We start from the raw sequence: 20,923 nt of genomic DNA on the forward strand, positions 1-20,923 counted from the left end.
TTCTTTCCCACTCTGAAAATAGGGTGACTATTCAATATGTCAAATTTGGCGATATTAAAACTGTCCTCTTACTGTCCAAGGTACATAGGAACCTTGTTTAAGGACTCAGACTGGTCAGTTGTAGAATCTGGTCAAATAGCAGCCTATAAAGGGACAGAATTTAAGACTGGCAATAAATGTTAACCCAGCAAGTAAGATCCATATCCTGTGAGAGAATGTGCTTTTTTTTTAAAATAACAGTTGCATTTAGCAAGAAGACCTGGAAAAATGCATAGTAAAATGCTCTTTTCCATGACAAAGCTCTGAAGGTACTTCGATAGGTTTTGCCACAAGGAATAGATACCCATCCTTCTGTCCAGTTGGCCACTCATGTTCCCAGGAAACTGGTGATGGAGGAGGTCAGTGGCATTTTTCAAGTCTGGCAAACTGAGAGCACATGTAATAGAAGGGCACTTTATTGCCATCTGCAGAAATACCAGAAGAAAAAGATTTTGGTTTGCACACAAACACCTCTTCCACCGTACAGGGCATGGCAAGTGGGATTTGGCGACACTCTACCCTGTTAGGAATACAGAAGTTCGGTAACATTTTCGTTTTCCATATCACTCATGCATTCAACAGAAGGTGCAAGGCACACTGCATCCTAACACATTTTGCTTAGTGTTTGTAGGACCTGCTCTACGTCAGTACTGTCACTACAAAGGGATCACATTATGTGAGGGTTTTGTCAATGAGGGATGTTGTATAAGCTTCTTCAATATAATTACAGTGTTCGCTTCATAGGTAAGACTGCATATAACTGCCCTAACACTGGAGTGGACATAGAGGGGCTCTAACCTTCACTGTATAGGACTTACCTTGTTTCTGAGGGACACTGCGAGGTATTAGAAAGGCTGAGCTTGGAGACATAAGGCCATCAAATAGAAAAGCCTGTAGTCCCAGTCTTCCTCCTGCTTTTGGGGCTACACTTACGATCTCATGCAGAAAATAACTTATGGAAGAATTATGATGAGGAAGCAATGGTTGACCTTTCATTCTAATTCAATTGGCGGAACTGGTCCTCACACTCAACGATTTCTCCTTTGAATTCTCCCACCTCCCACAGACCAGAGGGGTAGCCATGGGGCACTCACATTGGCTCTAGCTATGCCTGCCTCTTTGAAGGAATACATGGAACAATCCCTCTTATGGGGTTATACTGGCACCATCCCTCACCTCCACTACATCGAAGACTGCATTAGTGCCACCACATGCTTCCATGAGGAGATTGAACAGTTCATCAACTTCACCAATACTTTCCACCTTGACTTCATGTTCACATGGACCATCTCTGACACCATCCTCCTCTTCTGGATTTCTTTGGTGACTGACTCAAGACAGGCATTTATTTTAAACCCACAGACTCCCATAGCTATCTTGACCACATCTCCTCCCACCTCCCCTCATGTAAAAACATGATCCCTTACTCCCAATTCTTCCACCTCTGCTGTATGTCCTCCCAGGAGGAGTAATGCCACTCTAGGACATCTTAGATGTCCTCCTATTTTGAGGACCACAACTTCCCATCCCATGTGATCAACAATGCCCTCCATTGCATCTCCTTTCCTTTCCGCACCCCTGCCCCCACCCCGGTCCTCATCTTCCAAACCACGAAAGTCCAGATACAGTGCATTATGCTCTGCTATTTTTGCAACCTTCAGTCAGAACCTGCCACCAAACATATATTTCCCTCATCACCCCTACCTGCATTCCACAGAGACAATTTCCTCCGCAATTCCCTCATTAGATCTATGGCCCTCACCAACCCATTCTCTACATATGGCACCTTCTCCTGCCACAGCAGAAGGTGCAAGCCCTGTGCCCACACCTCCATCCAAGGCTTTAAATGATCTTTTCTTTTAAATCCAGTGGAATTTTTCCTGCACATTCACCCACTTCATCTACTGCATCCATTGCTCCAAATGTGGTCTCCTCTACATTGGGGAGATGGCTCACCAACTCGCCGAGCAGTTCAGGGAACATCTCTGGTCACATGCACCAAACAACTTCACTGCCCTGCGGCCAACCACTTTACCTCCCTCTCCTACTCCTCCAAGGACATGCAAATCCTGGGCCTCTTTCATCAGCAAATCAAAGCCACCTGCCAACTGGAGGAAGAAGTCCTCATCTTCCACCTCAGGACCATCCAACCACATGGCAACAACATCAACTTCACCACTTTCCAAATCTCCCCTCCCCCCACCTCATTCTAGATCCAACCCTCCAACTTGACACTGACCTCGTGACCTGTCCTACCCGTACATCTTCCTTCCCACCTATCCGCTTCACCCTCCCCACTGACCAATCACCATCACCCCCCACCTGCATCCACCAATCATCATCCTGCTTCATATTCCCCCCGACCCCAGCCCCACCCCCAATCCCCTATTTATCTCTCAGCCCCCTTCCCTCTCTATATTTCTGATGAAGGGCTTATGGCCAAAACATTGACTCTCCTGCTCTTTGGTTGCTGCCTGACCTGCTGTGCTTTACCAGCACCACACTTTTCAACTTTGACTCTCCAGCATCTGCAGTCCTCACTTTCTTCTCCTTTCTTCTTTCTTACTTGATGCCTCAAAGTCTTTTACACAGCACTGTAAGGTTACAATGAATGCCCTCCCTGCATGCAGCACCATTACAGCTACTGGCACTCTGAAATTGACCATTCATAACATAAGGACATTAGGTGAAGTAAAACTCATAAGTAAGACAGAGCAAATGGCGTGTACTCTTTATTTGTCCAATCCTCTAGGTAACTAGATCAATTTGAATGCCATCTGTTCATTGTCCTACATAATTTTTTTTATTCAGAAGCGTTAAGCCTAGAGTTCCCTCTGTAAGGGCATTGTGGGTCTCCCTACAGCAGGTGGAAGGCAGCATCTTCTCAAGCCAAGTGAGGACAGGTAATAAATGCTGGCCAGCCAGGGACACTTATGTCCCACAATAAAGTAAAAAAAAAAATTCTTTGCCTATGCCAAAATCATTCATAAATGCTACCAGATCTCCCTTGGTGTCGTTTAAAGTTACTATGAGCTCTAGAGAATGATTGTAATGTTAATGATTAACGGAGGTTGGCACAGATTATTCTGGATTAGGTCCAATCCAGTTGGGAGCTTGTCGAGGGTGAGGTGGAGCACTACAGCAAAGAGGATCGAGAACAGCATCAGTGCAATGACAAGACTTGACTGATTTCAATCTAAACATTGGATCTGTGGTGGATATGTTGCTTAGGATCACAGTTTATATGGCATCATGGAGGAGAGAGAAAATCATGACAAAATTTGGGCCCAGCCAAAACAGAGAATACCAGTCCATAATCCCTGGTGACTGACAATGTCAAAGGCCTTTGTGAGTTAGAACAAGGTCAAGTACAAGAGTTGGTGCTGTACTCTGCTTTTTTTCTTGTGGTTACCACATGGTGAGGAGCTCTAAAGAAGAGTCACTGCACCCAAACCATTGACTCTGTTTTCTCTCCACAGATCTGCCAGACCTACTAAGTTTGTCAAGCAATTTATGTTGTTGTTTCAGATTTCCAGCACCCAGTTCTAGATTTATTATAATGACTGGGTAATGGTTAGTCAATTGAATCAGTTTTGCCTTGCCACCTTCCACATCTGACAGCTGGTGGGATATAATGCCTGAGTTTGTGATTGTGCTAAATTGGATCATTTCCAATGACTAAGTTGATTAATTATTGTGATTTTAATCTAGCTTAATGTACTATGGTGCTAGTACTGTTGCAAAACTGTTCTTCATTTGTTTATACATAGATTATAATCATCTATCTGCTATTAGTTATACGAAGATTGAAAATAATTAAAAATTCTGCTTTGGATTAATCAACTGTTGTGACATTTTCAATCTCTTGCACAAAGTTAGAGCAGGGAAGTTTGAGCCTCTGTAATAGTGTGGCCTCCTTCAGAAGCAGGCTTTTCATTGTACTGCCAGTGAACTGCTCAACGGGACATAAATCTTCCCCCAGAGGAAGAAAACATTTGGCCATGATTAATGGATGTCTTGCCACATCTCCACAGGGGATCCTCATGAAACAGGAATTTGCCTCACCAGATTTTTCATCTCCATCAATACTTAGTTTATGTCATCAAGCGTGACAAATAATGAAACATTATACCCATGTTCATATAGAAAAAAATTGAATATTTTGTCCATACTCTGCTATTAAGTCGTAGAGTCTTTATTTTCTTTACAGTATTTTGGGTTTCAAACATGTTCTTTGGACAAAGATCCACCACAAGCATTTGGCACAGGTTTTAGTTTTTATCTTATTCTTTAGGTAGGGTGTTGGGGCAGTAAATAAAATCAAGGACAATAAGTTGTGGCATCAGTAATAGCAACCGCCTGGTTTTCCATCTCTTGGCATGTGATCTTTTTCATCTGATTTTTCTTACTGTATTTCACCAAGATGACACTATTGCCCATCAAGAACAAGACAAAAATATACCTCTGCTTTTCAATGGCCCAAAGTAGTTCCTTTAATAAACTGGGTGTACAAAAACAACGGCCTGGATTTTAGTTCAATTGAACATTAACTGCCTCAGCAAAAACAAGTAGAACTACAGCAAACACAATGTCAGTACTGAAGGGGAGGAGTATCTGGAGGATGTAAGAATGGAGGAGCAGATGGTCGAAACTCTCTCAAATAACTCCATAGAGGCTGGTAACCCATCACCAAGTCACCCTTTATTTATATGTGGAGAGTCTTGACACTGATCTAGCTCCCTCAGAGTCAGCTCTCAGAGACAGTCATCGAGATATACAACACAGAAACAGTCCATTCCCCGCCAACCAGATATCCTAAGTTAATTTAGTCCCATTTGCCAGCAGTTGGCCGGTATCCCTCTAACCCCTTCTCATTCTATACCCCTGCAGATGCTGGTTAAATATTGTAATTGTAGCAGTGTGATGATGCTGTCATTTTAAGAAGGTTATTTTATCCTTGGTTTTTTTTGAAGAGAAGTCGTAAAGACAGAGTTTAACAATGAAAGGGGAATGGCCAGTTCAGGTTTTTTATAGTTTGTTTTAGCTGTAGCAGTCACAAGATGTGTGAGTCCAGGGGAGCAAGCTTCAGTAATGAATTCCTCTGACTTTTCTTCTGAAAACTCTCTCTGGAAGTCTCTTTCCTGCCTGGAAAAATCTGTGTTTCAATTTACCTTTTTGTCAAAGGGTATTTATGGTATGTTACTGTATTGGAACAGTTAATTAGTAACAGTTGCTATATCGGGTTGGTTACATTTTCCAACAGTGAAGTTATCTTAATTCCACTTTCTTTTATTCGTATTACAACTGTAGTGTTTAAATAAATTCTGTTTTGCATATAGCCGAGTGATTTGACCAGCTGCATCACGCACTTCACATCTGCCTTTAAAATAAGAAAAACTTAGGGTCCAGGCTACTTTCTTAAAATACCTTGAATGGGGGTCTGGTCTCAAGCCTCTAACACCAGCCTCCACCACTTCTTCTGGCAGCTCAATGCACACACCACCCTCTGTGAAAAAGTTGCCTCTTAGGTCTCTTTTAAATTTTTCCCCTCTCAAGTTAAACCTATGGCCTCTAGTTATGGACTCTCCCAAATATATAATAGACCTTGTCTATTTACCCTAGTCATGCCCCTCATGATTTTATAAACCTCTATAAGGTCACCCCATAGCCTCTGACACTCCAGGGAAAATAGCGCCAGTCTATTCAGCCTCTCCCTATAGCTCACCCTGTACAAGATGTTTGACATACCTGGTTTTATCTGACAACCAGAGTTCCCAAATTGGGGCTGTTAATCTGATCTAATTAGGGAACACATATTCTATGAGGCCCACTTAGCCGACCTCATTACAATCACTACATCCTGTAGCTCCTCCTGGGGTGTTTTAGCACTAGGTCTCCACCTTAGCCTCTAATGTGGGCAGCGTGCATAGTAGCTCACCTCTTGCACCCGGTGCATCTCCGAAAAAATACATTTTCTTCTTCAGGCGGCAAAGGCATCAAGGCGGTGACATCCGCTGTGTCTATCACAGTTTCCAAGGTATCTTCAAGCTTAAAGGAGAGGGAGAACGCCCGGATTCTGGAACAGTCAGAAAGACAATCAAGGAGCTGGGTGCCTTTTGCTTTTGCACTGTTCGTGAGTTTCATATGGTCCACATGCTTGTTCAGGCCCATTGCACCTACCTCAACTTTATACATCACTAGATTTGACCATGTGTTAATCATGCCTCTTACTCTGCAGGGCCTTTCTCATCGTTTCTATACCAAACTTTGCTCCCTGAAGTAAACTCTGTTTCGCTTAGTGGAGACCGGCGTCCAGCATTTATTATTTTTTGGAATCATTCACAGAATAAGGGTGTCACTGGTGAGGCCAGCATTTATTGCCGAGGGCAGTTAAGAGTCAACAATAGCCCTAGATCTGGAGTCATATGTAGGTCAGACCAGTTAAGGCTGGCAGATTTCCTTCCCTAAACCAGGTGGATTTCCCCAACAATCGATTCATGGTCATCATTAGATTGTTAATTCCAGGTTTTTATCACATTCAAACTCCATCATCTGCTGTGGCAGGCTTCGAACCTGGGTCCCCAGAAGATTATCTGGATTTCCAGGTCAGTGATAATACCACTAGGCCATCGCCTCCCCTGTTCCTGTTGTTGTTTCCCTGTCCTCCTCCAAGGTTTGGGAAGTTCAGATTTTAGCTAGTACGAAGTCTTCTCTCCATCAGCAACTCTGCTGAAGCTATCCTTGGAGTTGCATGAAGGTTAGCCCCATAATCAAATAGGAACTGGAACAGTTTGGTATCAAGTGAAGTTGTAGGCTATTTAAGCCTCCCTTCACTATTTAGACTGCTTTTTCTGCCTGACCATTAGATAAAGTGTGGTATGGAGCTGTCCTATGTGTTAAATACTATTCTACTTTAGGAAATACTCAAATTCCTTGCTGGTAAACAACGGCCCATTATCTATTGCCAACACTTCCAGGTGCCCATGTATTGCAAAATATGCGTGCAGTTTTTTTTATCATCATCCCTGTGCAGGATGGGGCCAGTTTATGACTGAACTTTCTGCAATAGCACACCAGTCCAAGGAAAGACCTAAGCTCCGGTCCAGACATGGGAGTCGGGCACCTTTGATCGCCCTCATTTTATTGTCCAATTGGTGTAACCCAGACTTGTGGATTCTGTAGCCCACATAGGTCACTCAAGGATGCCTTGAACACACATTGTTGCTTTCTAAGGCGTATGCCTGCCTGGGAGAAACATTTAAATATTATGTCCAAGTTCTCTAAGTGCTTCTTATATGCCTTCCTTGTTTTTAGCACATCACCTAGATAAGTGGTGACCTGGCGTAGACCTTGTTAAAAGTTCTCCATCGTTTGCTGAAAAATTGCATAGGCTGACGATACCCCAAATGGTATCTCGTATATTGATACAATCCCTTATGGGTATCAATTGTTGCATATTTCTAGGAATCCTGATCTAACTGCAATTGCAGATATGCATGGCTCATATCCAGCTTCGGGAAGACAGTCCTCTGCTAGCTTTGTGAGGGATTGGGTATTTGTCCAGCTGTGAAAAGCAGTTTGCCATTTGTTTAAAATCCCCACAAAGGCAAACTGACCCACAATCAGTATAACGGTACTCCCTATTCCAAATACAGCAGTGGAATGATGATTGGGCGGGCCTTGCAGAATTGCTTCCTGGTCAACATGCAAGGTCACCTTGGCTCCTTTGATAGTCACTAAACCTTCCTGAAAAGCTTCTGGGTATTTAACGAGGCAGCAATTTTTTAATCAAAAAATGTTGAGCCAATCTAGGTGAATCTTTCTCAAACAATTTCACTCCATAAAGTTTAGGCCCCAGCCTTTTTCTACAATCAGTGGTAACTGAACCAGCTGCTTCTCATTACAGGCTAGAACTGAAGCTGTACTCTTAATCTGTCGAGGTTCCCCAGTATAGGTTCTCAATCAAGCTGAGGTTTTGCACAAATTTAAGGACTGGCGTCCAGAGGAAATTTTGTTCAAGACAAGCAATCACTGAAATGGCTGCACCGGTATCAACCTCCGTTAGAACTTGGTGGCCATTTAATCAGACGTTTATTTCAATTGTTCCAAACCAGATGTAGGTGGACTTTACAGGGTATGCACTCTCCTGGACACCAGCCTATGAGTTCTCTTACTCAATTTGCTATTTGAGTCTGCAAACCAGCAGCAACTACAATGGCTTGCTGGTCCAGATCCTGAAAAAACTTTTAACTGTTTGACCAAGGCTTGGCTTGGTTTTAGGGTTTTACTGTGGGCTGACCCAGAGTCCCTCTGTTCAGGATATGTCCTGAGTGAGGCTATGCAATAGCTTTCATTCAAATAGTGTTCCCCAAGCTCAGTCGGAATGGCAAGGGTGTCCATTTCCATCAGAATACCCTGTCAGTCGCGCTCCACTTGTTGCATTTTCCAATGATAAAGCCAGTTGTAGTGCCCGTTTGAAGTCCAGTTGTGCTTTGGCTAGTAATTGCTTTTGCATGGTTACATCATTAATCCCACATACCATACGGTTACTCAGCATTTCATTAAGGGTTAAATTAAAGTCACACGTCTCTGCCAGTCATATTAGCCTTGTCAAAAATCCTGATACAGATTCCCCTGGTTCCTGTATTGCCAAGTAAAATCGACAGCATCTCAGAATTAGAGGAGGCTTGGATAGTAATATTTCTTAACTCATCCATCAACTTTTGAAAGGCCTTAGTATCTGGTGCCTCAGGGAAAGTTAGGCTCCTAATAACCAAAAAAGCTGTGGATCTACAAACTGTCAGGAGAATTACTCATTGCTTCTCATCTGCCCCAATGTCATTTGCCTAGAAAAAAAAAATATATTCTTACCACATACTGGGCCCAGTCTGTAGATCAAACGAGTCATGTTTCCCAAATGACAGCTTGATGCCAGAAATGCTTTTCCCAACTCAGAGATGAGTACTATGAGTGAATTTCTTCAGGAGCTTGCTTTTCTTTCTTCACCACTGAAATAACTCCATAGAGCTCAGCATCCTGTCACCAAATCGCCCTTTATTTACATATGGAGACTCCTTGATTTTATTTATGTGTATCCAGTTTTCTCAGAGTCAGCTCTCAGAGTGAACACAATGTCTGACATTCCTGTTCTTATCTCTCAGCCAGGACTGCCTGATTCAACCAGATAGCAGCCCCAAACAGGGAACTCATATTCTATGAGGTGTGCCCAGCTGATTTCATTAGAATCACTGTAGAAACTGATTTGGAAAGTTTGTTGTACAGAATTTGAGCTGAAGACAAATAGAATAACTTTATAGGTATAATAAAAGCAGAAAATGATGGAAGTAATATAGATTTGTGGAGACAGAAACCAACTTAATTTTTGAGAGAATTTTCAACTGAAATGGGAAGAAGTGGGATTACACTCAGGATTGAGTCTAGAATGCTATAAAGTGCCCAATGGAAGGATGAGGTACTATTTTTCAAGCTATCTTTAAGCAACAGTGCGGGCGGCTAGGTCCACAAACAGCTCAGAATGGAAATGTGGTTAGTAATTTTAATCTTCTGTCTCAGTTATGTCTAACAGTTTTACAGTTCTGATGAGAGGTCACCAACCTTAAATATTAATTATACTTCTCTTTCCACAGATCTTGTCTGACCTGAGTATTTTTAGCATTTTATGTTTTATTTCAGACTTCCAGCATAATGTGACAACAGTAAGATTAATAAATTAATCAGACTCTTAAAAATTCTTTCATGGGTTCTGGACATCACTAGAAAGAAATGCAAAGATGGTTGGGCTTAAGACACAACCCTGCAGTGGTGTACTGAGACAGAAATGATTGGCCTTGAACAATCACAACTATCTTCCATTGTGCTCTCTGTGACCAAAATTGGTGAGACATTTTGAGACAGATTCCCATTAACTTCAATTTTGCCTGGTTTCTTTCATGTCATGATTAAATGTTGCCTTGATGTCAAAGGCAGTCACTCTCACCTTACTTCTTGAGTTCAGCTCATTCGTTCATCTTTGGATCAAGACTGTGTAGAGCTTGGTGGATCACAAACTGGGAAACATTATGACTATTTTTGAGTAAATGTCGCTATATAGCATTGCTTGCAGTACTTTTAAGATTTCATAGAGAGGGCTGATAGAGCAGGAATTGGTTGGTTTTGATTTTTCTGGTCTTTTTGCTGTTCGGAAAAACTTGGCCAATCTTTCTAATTGTTGAGTAGATGCCAGTGCTGTAGCTGTATTGGAACAGTTCAACTAAGGGCAGGGGTAGGACTGTGTGCAATTTTCAGTACTATTGATGGAATGTTGTCAGGGCTGGAATGTTGTCAGGGCCCATAGCCTCATATAATCCAGATGTCCAGTACCTTCAGCTAATTCAGTGTCAGTAGAGTGAAACATATTGGCTGAAGATTGCCATCTGTTGATCTCAGAAGGAGTCTGAGATCACTCAATATTTCTTCAGCTTTGACCTTTGCATTGATGTGCTGGGCTGCCCTGTCACTGAGAACGGGGAGTTTTTTTTTCTTCTTTTTCACAATTCCCCTCACTACAGCCTAACTCCGGTAGTGCTTATATTTTCCCCAGCACCATGTTGTGTGTGTGCAGGTGTGAGACATACTGGAAGACAACAGGTGTACAAATCTTTATACATTTTCCACCACCAAGAAGAAAGGAAACACCAGCGTGGCCAGTGAAAAGCAGCCCTTCTCATCAAAGGGTAATGCTGTGTGATGAAAAAAGTGGAGGAGAGGGCAGAGATTAAATCAAAATAGAGTTGGAGGGGAAAATAAAACACTCCATTCCCTGTGGTGCCCACCCCTCCCTGAACAGCTCGAGGATGTTGGTAGACACCACATGCTCCTTCTCCAGAGACACCCGGGCTCTAACATAACTGTGGAAGAGGGCAGGCAATCGGCTAGAACGACCCCCTCCACGGCCTGGTGCCTGAACCTGTTTATGGCCAGTTTGGCCAGGCCCAGGAGCAGACCTACAAGAAGATCCTCTGACCAACCGCCCCCCTCCGCACCAGGTATCCAACGATCAGGAGAGTGGGACTGAAGTGCAACCAAAAGCAGAGGAGAAGATTGAGAACGGGATATATACAGAGTCTCCTCCTTACGTTTAATTTGATTATCCATCACCAGTTATGTTGCGACACGGCAGGACTTCAAAGCTTAGATCTGATCTATCGGTTATGGAAACACTTGCTTAGCTCTGTCTATTACATGTTGCTTCTGCTGTTTGACACACAAAAAGTATTATTGCTTCAATAAATTGACCCATCATTTTTAAAAGTATATAGTTAGCTGTTACCATGTATTTTGCATACGCACCTGATACGCTCCTGCAATGCTCTCCTGAATTCTTCATTGAACCAGACAGGTCTCTATCTTCACATGGACTATGCAGTAGTCACTTGTACTGGTTCCAATCACTCCTGCCGATTGTGTTGCAATGTCTAGGAGATTTGGTTTCCTTATCACTTGTTGCAGATCTAATCTAGCAGTGATGTTCTCAGGACTTGGCCAATCTGTTCAGTAGTGATGCTATTGAGCCACTCTTGGCAGTAGACGCTAGAGTGTGGTGCTGGAAAAGCACAGCCAGCCAGGCAGCATCCGAGCAGTAGGAAAGTCGACAATTCAAGCATAAGCCTGATGAAGAGCTTATGCTCGAAACGTCAATTCCCCTGCTCCTCAGATGCTGCCTGACTTGCACTACACTCTTCAACTTTGATCTCCAGGATCTGCAATCCTCATTTTCTCCAGGTAGACCCTGAGTCCCAACCCAAAGTCCACAATGGGCTCTTGCTGCCCTTGGTGTTACCTCCATGTGTTGTTCAGATTTATCAGCTATGGGGGAAGGGGTGAGTAGGACAGTGGTAGTGGTAAGCAACTTTCCTAGTCTAACCTGATGCATTAAGATTTCATGGGGTCTGATGTCAATATGCTGGGTTTGCAGGACCACCTGTGTTCCTGATGAAGGGCTTTTGCAGGTGTGTGTGTGTGTGCAGGTGTGAGACATAGTGAAAGACAACAGGTGCACAAATCTTTATACATTTTCCACCACCAGGAAGAAAGGAAACACCAGCGTGTTTTACTGCTCCTCGGATGCTGTCTGAACTACTGTGCTCTTCCAGCACCACTGATCCAGGATCTTGTTTGCAGCATCTGCAGTCATTGTTTTTACCCACCTGTTGCCCAGGGATGGGCACAGCGAAGGCACAGTCCTTGGCTGTGAGTTTTGAAGTATAAGACGTATGCTTTGAAAACTTTGCTGCCTTGATCTTATGTGAACATCCAAAGTAAGGCCAAGCTTCTGGATTCAGGGAAAATGAGTTAAAATAAAGACCATTCATGATTTAACTGAATGACGGAAAAGATTCAAGGGAGTGAACAACCTACAGTGTTCCAAACAACCTCTGAGTTTCCAAATGGACAGGTCATGAAGACCATATTTACAATACCATTAGAAATTTTGAGCGACTGAGAAATCAAATTCAGGACACTAGAAACGTGAAAGAGGAAGGAGTTGAGGTAAATGCAAAAGGAGTGTTTATGTGAAGTTACGGGTGAATTTTAAATAATGGAACCTGTGAGAACAGCAGCTAAGCAAGGCAATCTTGAGGCATTTACAAAAAGTGAGAGAGGTAAGTGTAAAGTGAGGATTTGAAGGAATAGTGGGCAGGAACCATTTAAGAGACTCAAGAGGACAATTTAGAGCAGCAGTAGCATTGAAAAAAAATTAAAGACATTTGCAAACGTAAGAAAGCAGCGGTGCGGAAGCAAAATGCACGGTAACAGCTAATTAAATATTTTTTAAAAAATGTATCATAAAATTGCTGAAATGCGAAAACTTAGTACTCAAAAAATTTCATTTATGAAAGCTTTGGAGAGAACGAGGCGAATTTCTTTCAGTCTTTAAGGGAATCCTAATGTTAGCTTGTTACTGACAGACATTCCCCGGGGCGCTAGTCGAATTGATACTCGTGTGTTTTTTTAAATGTTTGGACCAACCATTCCCGGTCACGGAACGATCAAATTTCCGAGAACTGGAAACGAAACTTTCTGCGTAATATCGGAGCTTCGAATGAGGGTCCAGTCACGGTGAAGCCCCCTCCTCCCCCCCCCGGAGCTGTGCAAAGAACACGGGCATAAAAGAGAAGCATTTCCGGCCCAATACACACGCCTCTCTCAGCACTGATGTCAACACAGATAGATAGCGAGAGGAGGACCCAGGTGAGACTTTGCCCAGTGTTGCCATCAAGCATCCTCAACCCCCTCCGCCTAAAACTTACTACCACATTCAAAAGCTCGGAGTCCCTCCGTGTCATCAGTCGCTGACACCGTCTCTGCCGTGATGGCCAAGAACCGCTCTCCAGACAAGAAATCCAGGAGCCGGACCAAGTTCGTGGAGGTAAGCTGGAGCCTGTGCACAGAGGCTGGCTTAGCTGAACTGCATTGCTTCTGCTGGCGCTGCATCAGGCTGTGGGGTGAGCAATGCAATTGTTGAATTTGCAATGTGCTGCCCATTAGCAGGCAGCGGCTGTACTCGGTATGAACTTGATACATGTATATATTTTTTAAAGAAATTACTGACACTTCCTGCTGTCGTGAAAAAAAACAAATTAATGTATTAGGCAAAGTGAGGACCCCTCTTAGATTTGGGGGAGGGGTTTGTGGATTTGTTCAGGTCTGTCTTCTGGCGTATTATGTTCCCCGCCGCCCCCCACCCCATTTTAAGTCGCGACATGTCATAAATGTTTCATATCTTACAACATACCGTCCTCCCTACTGCACGTTACTCACATCCTGCGACTCAGAGGAAAAGCATGAACAGTTTCCAGCTCTAAAAGAAAGAATGACGTGTTTGTGATGGAAAACTATCCGGTTACCAAGAAAAATAAGGGAATTGCTACTGGAAACTGTTGGGAAGGCTCTTTAGGATTAATCACATTTCCAGAGTTCAGATATCTCTGGGAGGGCACAATGCTACTTAAGAGAGAGAATCTTCCCCCACTATTGAAGATGACATTAATGCATTTTAGTCAGATCCCTCCCGTGTCACATCAAATCGGTTAAAATCGGACGTTGGTGATGTTTCGACTGCAACAGGAATAAGTGGGATCAACATTTTGTAACAGACAGCTGTTCCAAAAATGCTGTGTACTGAGTTACTGACCGCAGTTTCTTCCTCAGTCGTGTAATATTTAGTGCTTATGTATTTATCACTCCGTCTTTAAAGCTATTATGGAATCTGTTTTTACCATTATTTCTCTTGGGTTAATTAATAGTCAAAATAACCTATTAGCAAAATAAAGAAATAACCTTGCCCGTTATCTTGTTTTTAAAAGTTAAATTCATGCCCTTCAATTACCAACTCGCCATTAACAGAAATTATTTTCCCAGTTAAAAGAACCTTCCTTATTTTGACCTTTCAAAAACCTTCCTTATTTTGACCATTCCTGTTGATCCCCTACTGAAAGGAGCTACAATTTCTCAAGCATATCCTTTACATTATCTTACTCCAGTACAGTCAAAATAAATTAAATAGGGTGAACATTAAGATGGATGTTATCATAATAAACTTGCTTCCCAATCCATGGGTCTATCCATGCATCCTATCTCATCTTCAATTAACTCTTCAAAACGTACCTCCTTTATCTTCAGTTATGATTCAGAGAAGCCGGTGCTGGTCTGGGGTGGACAAAGTTAAAAATCACCCAACATCAGGTTATAGTCGAACAGGTTTATTTGGAAGCACTAGCTTTCAGAGTACCACTCCACAACCACCTGGTGAAGGAGTAGCACTCTGAAAACTAGTGCTTCCAAATAAACCTGTTGGACTATAACCTGGTGTTGTGATTTTTAACTCTCTTCAGTTAGCTCCTTTTCAGCTCCTGCTATGTGCGAGGCTAAGTGCTATGCACAAATGATAGGATCCCTGTACAACAGCAACAAAATCCATAGAATCCAAAATCCATAGCAGAGGTGGCCTTTGAGCCATTGTATCTATCTTGTCTGGAACAGCAACTTAGCTAGCTTCATACCCCAATCTTTTGCCTGTATACTTTTTCTCTTCAGTTGCTTAGACAATTCTCTTTCAAAAATGAGATTTGGCATCTTACTGTACCACACTGTCAGGCTATGCATTCCAGACAGCAACCACTCAATGCCCGAAAGGATTTTCTTCACATTGCTGTTGGTTCTTTTGTCATTAATTTCAAATCTGTGTCCTCTGGTTCTTGACCCTTCTGTCAACAGGAACAATTACTCTATCCAGACCGCAGCTCTCTTCTCAACCTTCTCTCTAGAAGGAAAACAATACAAGCCTCTCCAATATATTCACCTCTCATGCATTTTTTCTCTGTTCCCTTTATTCATTATGATTCTCCCACTTGCCCAAAATTTTAAAGTATCAAATATTTAAATTTCCTACGGTTGGGAATGTAGCAAAACCTGCTCCCTATTTGAAACAGAAAAGGTTCAAAACTCTCAGTAGATTTTTTCATATCCTTTGAGCTTAGGGAGAGCAGACCTTGCAACTAGCCTTAGCGCTTGCAAAGAGGGAAAGAACTGGAAAGAGTCTTTACAATACACATTGAAAGATCCTTCAGCACCCTTTGTGTTACAGCACTTGTCTTCCTTTTGATACATTGTCATGATTCAGTTTCCGATCTCTGCTGATCCCAGTTGGAACAATTGACCTTAGTGTGCTTGGGCCTGCGCTGGCAAATTAGTCAGGTTTACTTTTTTTAATGAGTGAGTAGTGATGAATTTTTGTTCTTTTGAACCTGAGGAAGGTTTATAGTGGAGTTCGCTTGTATCAGTATTAGGGCCTCCGCACAAGAGTATACAGGGCCAATTAAACAATTCGCATATGGCACCAATCTTGGAAGTATTGTGCACTGTGAAGAGGATAACATTAAACTTCCAAATGACAGACAGGTTGGAGGAGTGGGTAGATAAGTGGCAAATGAAACTTAATGCAGGTAAGTGTGAAGTGATTCATTTTGGTAGGAAAAGTTGGAAAAGAGAAAATAAAGGGGGATAATTTTAGGGTGTTGAGGAGCAGAAGGCCCTGGAGATATATATGCACAATTATCAAGGGGAGCAGGGTAGGTTGAGAACATCAACAAAATGAACAGGATCCCGGCTTTATAAGTAGGGCTTAGAGCACAAAAGCCATGAGATTATGATAAACCTGACTAAAACCCAATTCAGCGTCAACTGGATAGGTGTCAATTTCTGGGTACCATACCTCAAAAAAGATTTGAAGGCGTTTAAAAAAAAAGTGCAGAAAAAGTTAATGAGAATGGTTCGAGGAATGAGGAACTGCAACTACATTGAAATTGGAGAAGCTGGGGTTATTCTCCTTGGAGAAGAAAAAGTTGGGAGGAAGTTTGTTGGAGATGTTCAAAATCATGAGACTATACAGAGAGTATATAGAGATAAACTGTTACTATTAGTGAACGATTGAGAACCAGAGGCATTGATTTCAGGTAGATGAGACAAGAGGCTTTGGTAACACGAGTAATGTAATTTGCAGAATGTTTATGTCAATGACAAAAAGATTCTAGATTTACATTTTCAAGCCACCATTTTTTTTTCTCATTTTGAAATTTGATAGATGATAATGATTCTGTGGGCTTAATTTAATGATTGACATGAATGTGATCCATTATTCAGTGGTGCTAAACTAATTGAAACAAAATGCATCTCTGTGTGCTTAACCAAGATGGATTTTAGTGGATTGAGATGATCCAACTATTGTTTTTACAAAGGGCCACTGAGGAATTGAGAGTTTTATCCTTACATCATTAGAAGTAAACTTTGAGATGCAGAGTGCTTGATTAATAGGATGTGGGATTGCATCAGTGATTCCCAGGTTGTAAACTCCTAATCTCTGGATTGTTGAGGAGAAGTCTGAGTGGAGGTATAATTGTTTATCTTTAGGATGGTAAATCAGCCATGTTACTTCTCAGCGCTTCGACTGAGTAACCAGTTACACTGCAAAACTATCAGGAAGGCATGGTAAAAACAATGACTGCAGATGCTGGAAACTAGATTCTGGATTAGAGTGGTGCTGGAAAAGCACAGCAGTTCAAACAGCATCCAAGGAGCAGGGAAATCGATGTTTCGGGCAAAGGTCTTTCATCAGGAAGGGCAAAAGTCCTTCATCTTTCCTGATGAAGGGCTTTTGCCCGAAACATCAATTTCCCTGCTTATCAAATGCTGTCTGAACTGCTGTGCTTTTCCAGCACCACTCTAATCCAGTGTCAGGAAGGCATGAGTTGGTCTTTCCTTTCAATTAGAAAATAGTTCACAGTTAAAACTTCACATAATCAAAAAAATGAATTACTAATCATTGGATCAATGCAGAGTTTTGGGAACAAGTATTGAGTGATATTTTAAGCCTATGTTGTGAGAGCTGTAGTTTATCTGTGGAATTATTCCTGCAGTATGTAGGTTCCTTTACAGTGGAGGATCAAGATCTTGATGAAAAGACATGGCGAATCCATCAACAGCTTCATATTCTGAAGGTAAAGATTGCATGTTGTCACCAAAAGTTGTCTCAGAGGGACTGTTCTTAAAGTCAGTCGCTGGTCCATTAACTGGTGGACAATTCCTAATAAACTAAATCATAGCAATAGGATAACATTCAAACTAGGAAAGGGAACAGTTAAACCTAATGATACGTGACGATTGATCAACGTATAGGCTTCTCGTTACAATGGTGGAGGTTTAAAACCTCCAAATTCATTTAATTAGGAGTAGTATCCTGTGATTGGAGAGAGACATAAGAGACAGCAGATCCTTCATGGATAAAAGATGTTTTACAATAGTCTAAAATAGTGAAATATGGGACGCTAAGGGTGAAAATGCAGCTGGATATATTCCACTGCTATGAAGGGAGAACATAAAATGACTGGCATTAAAATAGATTAAATTGAAAAACTTATTGGCGAGAACCGAATTAGACAACATCTGGAGCTGCCTATAGAAATAGCTAAATGAAGATCTAAAGAAACCACTAAACTGCATATGTTTCAAAGCAGAAAAATACTTGGAACGTGGAAGCACAGTTGAAGCTAAGCTTTAATGGTTTCAAAGTAGTAACATAGATTTGTGTTTTCCACTTGAACTTTTTTAAAATTTTTCTTATTAGCTGTAACTCTGATGTTTGAAAATTTTATGTCAGGAGGAATACAATAGTTGTTAGTTTCACCATTAGAACACAAGTATATCTTAACTTTAAAAAACTCTGCTAACTTCAAAATGACAAACAGGTAGGAGGATTGTGTGGATAAGTGACAAATGGAACTTAATGCAGACAAATGTGAAGTGATTAATTTTCGTAGGAAAAGTTGGAGAGGATAAAATAAAGGGGATAATTTTAGGTGTTCAGGAGCAGAAGGCCCTGAGATATAGGTGATAGAGTTAAAAAATCTTTAGATGGACGTTAACTAAAGGGTCACATTTAGTTTCTAGTATTAATAAAAATATAACTTTTAATTCAAGAATATTTGGGGACCGAATCCAAATGCTGAATATTTTGATTTATCATAATGTTGAACTCATCAAGTTTAAGTTGCAACATTGTCCATCTAACCTACAAAATGGGATGTGTTTGGACCAAACATTTTTACCTTGTCCATAGATCCCAGTGCTATTATTAAGTGGAATCAAAAAAAACGATATTAAGGTCAACTTAAAAAGTGGTGAAAAGTAGCATGATAAACAATTGCTTCATATGAAATTATATTGTCAAGCAGTTGAGATGCTTGTAAAAAAAGGATGATAGTAATCATTTCCATTAATCTAGATTATTCTATTCAGTCGTGGTCTGTGGGTTTCATAATTGCAATGGAAATCATAGTTATGCTTATGAAAAAAATATGCACTTTTTTCCTGTTGTTTTGACTATCTGCTTATTTAATGTGACCAAGTTTTCTAGTAAAATGGTGCCAGGCATTAGTTGCACACTAATTATCTTATATAGGGCTCTTGTAAAGAGCCCTCTTGTGACACTACCTCTAGGTTGGAAGGTCTGTGTTCAATACCCACTTTGCAAAGAAATGTGTAAAAACATTTCTGAATATGTTAATTAGAAAAATAAGATTAGATTAGACTTAGTGTGGAAACAGGCCCTTCGGCCCAACAAGTCCACACCGACCCGCCGAAGCGCAACCCACCCATAACCCTACATTTACCCCTTACCTAACACTACGGGCAATTTAGCATGGCCAATTCACCTGACTATATTTTTTAAGAATGTAGGCTTCTGGTGGTGTGGTGGTAGTATCCCTACTTCTGGACCAAAATGCCTGGCTTGAGTACCATCTATACCAGAGGTCATACAGCCATACAGATCTACAACTCAGAAAAAGGGCCTTCATCCCATCATGTCTGCTCCACTCAAAAACAACAACCTAACTATTCTAACCATATTTTCTAGCACTTGGCCCACGGCATTGTATGCCTTGGCATCGCCATTGCACTGTAGTGATTGTAACAAGGGAAGGCAGGTGTTTCTCATAGAATATGAGTTCCCTGATTGAGAATGCTAACCTAGTCCAATTGGGGAGCCCTGGCTGACCAAATATAAACAGAATGTCTGAAATCCTGTTCACTCTGAGAGCTGGCTCTGAGGAAACCGGACCAGTATTGAGTACTGTGCACATGTAAATAAAGGGTGACTTAGTGATGGAATAATGGCCTCTGTAGAGTTATTTCATGCACCTGTAAGTACTACTTAAATGTTTTGAGGGTTTCTGACTCTACCACATTTACAGGCAATGAGTTCCAGTTTCCCATTAACCTCTGGGTAAAAAGAAAAGCTTCCCTCACATTCTCTTTAAACCTCCTGCCCCTTACCTGAAACCTAAGCCCCCTGCTCGTTGACTCCCCCAAGGGGAAAGTCTTCTTCCTGACTACCCTACCTATGCCCTTCATAATTTTATACATCTCAATCATGTCTCCTCTTAAACTCCGCTGCACTAGGGAAAACAACCCCAGTCTATTTAAACTCTCTTCATAATTAAACCGCTTCAAGCACAGTCACATCCTCGTAAATCTTCCTTGCGTCCTCTCCAATGCAATCACATCCCTCCTATAGTGTGGAATCCAAAACTACCAGCTGTGTCCTAAACAACATTTTATACAGTTCCAGCATAAGATTCCTGCTCTTAAATTCTATGTCTCAGCTAATCAGGCCAGGATGCTGACCATTTGCCTTCCTAACCACTTTATCTACTTGTCCTGATACCTTAAGGGACCAGTGTACATACACACCAAGGTTCCTCTGATCCTCAGTGCTTCCCAGGGTCCTAAAATTCATTATCTATTCCCTTGCCTTGTTTGTTCTGACCAAGTGCATCATCTCACATTCATCCAGATTGAAGTCCATTTGCCACTGATCGACCCGTCTGACTAGCCTGTGTATACCTTCCTGTATTCTAAGGCTCTTCTCACTATTTACTACCACTCTGAATTTTGTATCACCTGTGAATTTGCTGATCAATCCTCCTACATTCAATTTAAATCATGTATATAAGCCACAAACAGCAAGGTCCCCAACACTGACCCCCTGTAGGATCTCAAGGGATATAGACTTCCAATCAGAAAAACATTCCTGAATTATCACCCTCTGTGTTTCCTGCTATTCCAGCCAACTGTGGATCCAGCTTGGAAAATTGGATGCCGTGTGTTCTTATCTTTGCTATCAGTCTCCTATGCTGACCTTATCAAAAGCCTTGCTGATGTCCAAGTAGACTACATCAAAAGCATTGCCCTCCTCTGCAAATGTGGTCACCACTTTGGAAAAATTAGTCAAGCCGGTCAGACATAACCTCAGTTAACATAACCATGC

The 20,923-nt window shown here is 41.7% G+C and overlaps 1 protein-coding gene across 5 annotated transcripts in view; it reads left to right on the forward strand.

The window, feature by feature from the left end:
- The first annotated feature begins 12,678 nt into the window (after positions 1–12,678).
- sh2d5 (SH2 domain containing 5) overlaps positions 12,679–20,923 on the forward strand; it is an 81,242-nt gene continuing 72,997 nt past the window's right edge. For 2 of the 5 annotated variants that reach the window (XM_060852116.1, XM_060852118.1), the window contains exons 1-2: positions 13,036–13,468; positions 17,514–17,594. In XM_060852116.1, coding sequence (XP_060708099.1) covers positions 13,412–13,468; positions 17,514–17,594 — 138 coding nt within the window. In that variant the 5' untranslated portion in view covers positions 13,036–13,411. Of the gene's footprint in view, positions 12,702–13,035; positions 13,469–17,513; positions 17,595–20,923 lie in introns of those variants that run through there. The other 3 variants (XM_060852119.1, XM_060852120.1, XM_060852117.1) reach the window with 3 other exon arrangements.

This window comes from Hemiscyllium ocellatum, chromosome 37 (assembly GCF_020745735.1).
Source record: "Hemiscyllium ocellatum isolate sHemOce1 chromosome 37, sHemOce1.pat.X.cur, whole genome shotgun sequence".
NCBI classification, from domain to species: domain Eukaryota; kingdom Metazoa; phylum Chordata; class Chondrichthyes; order Orectolobiformes; family Hemiscylliidae; genus Hemiscyllium; species Hemiscyllium ocellatum.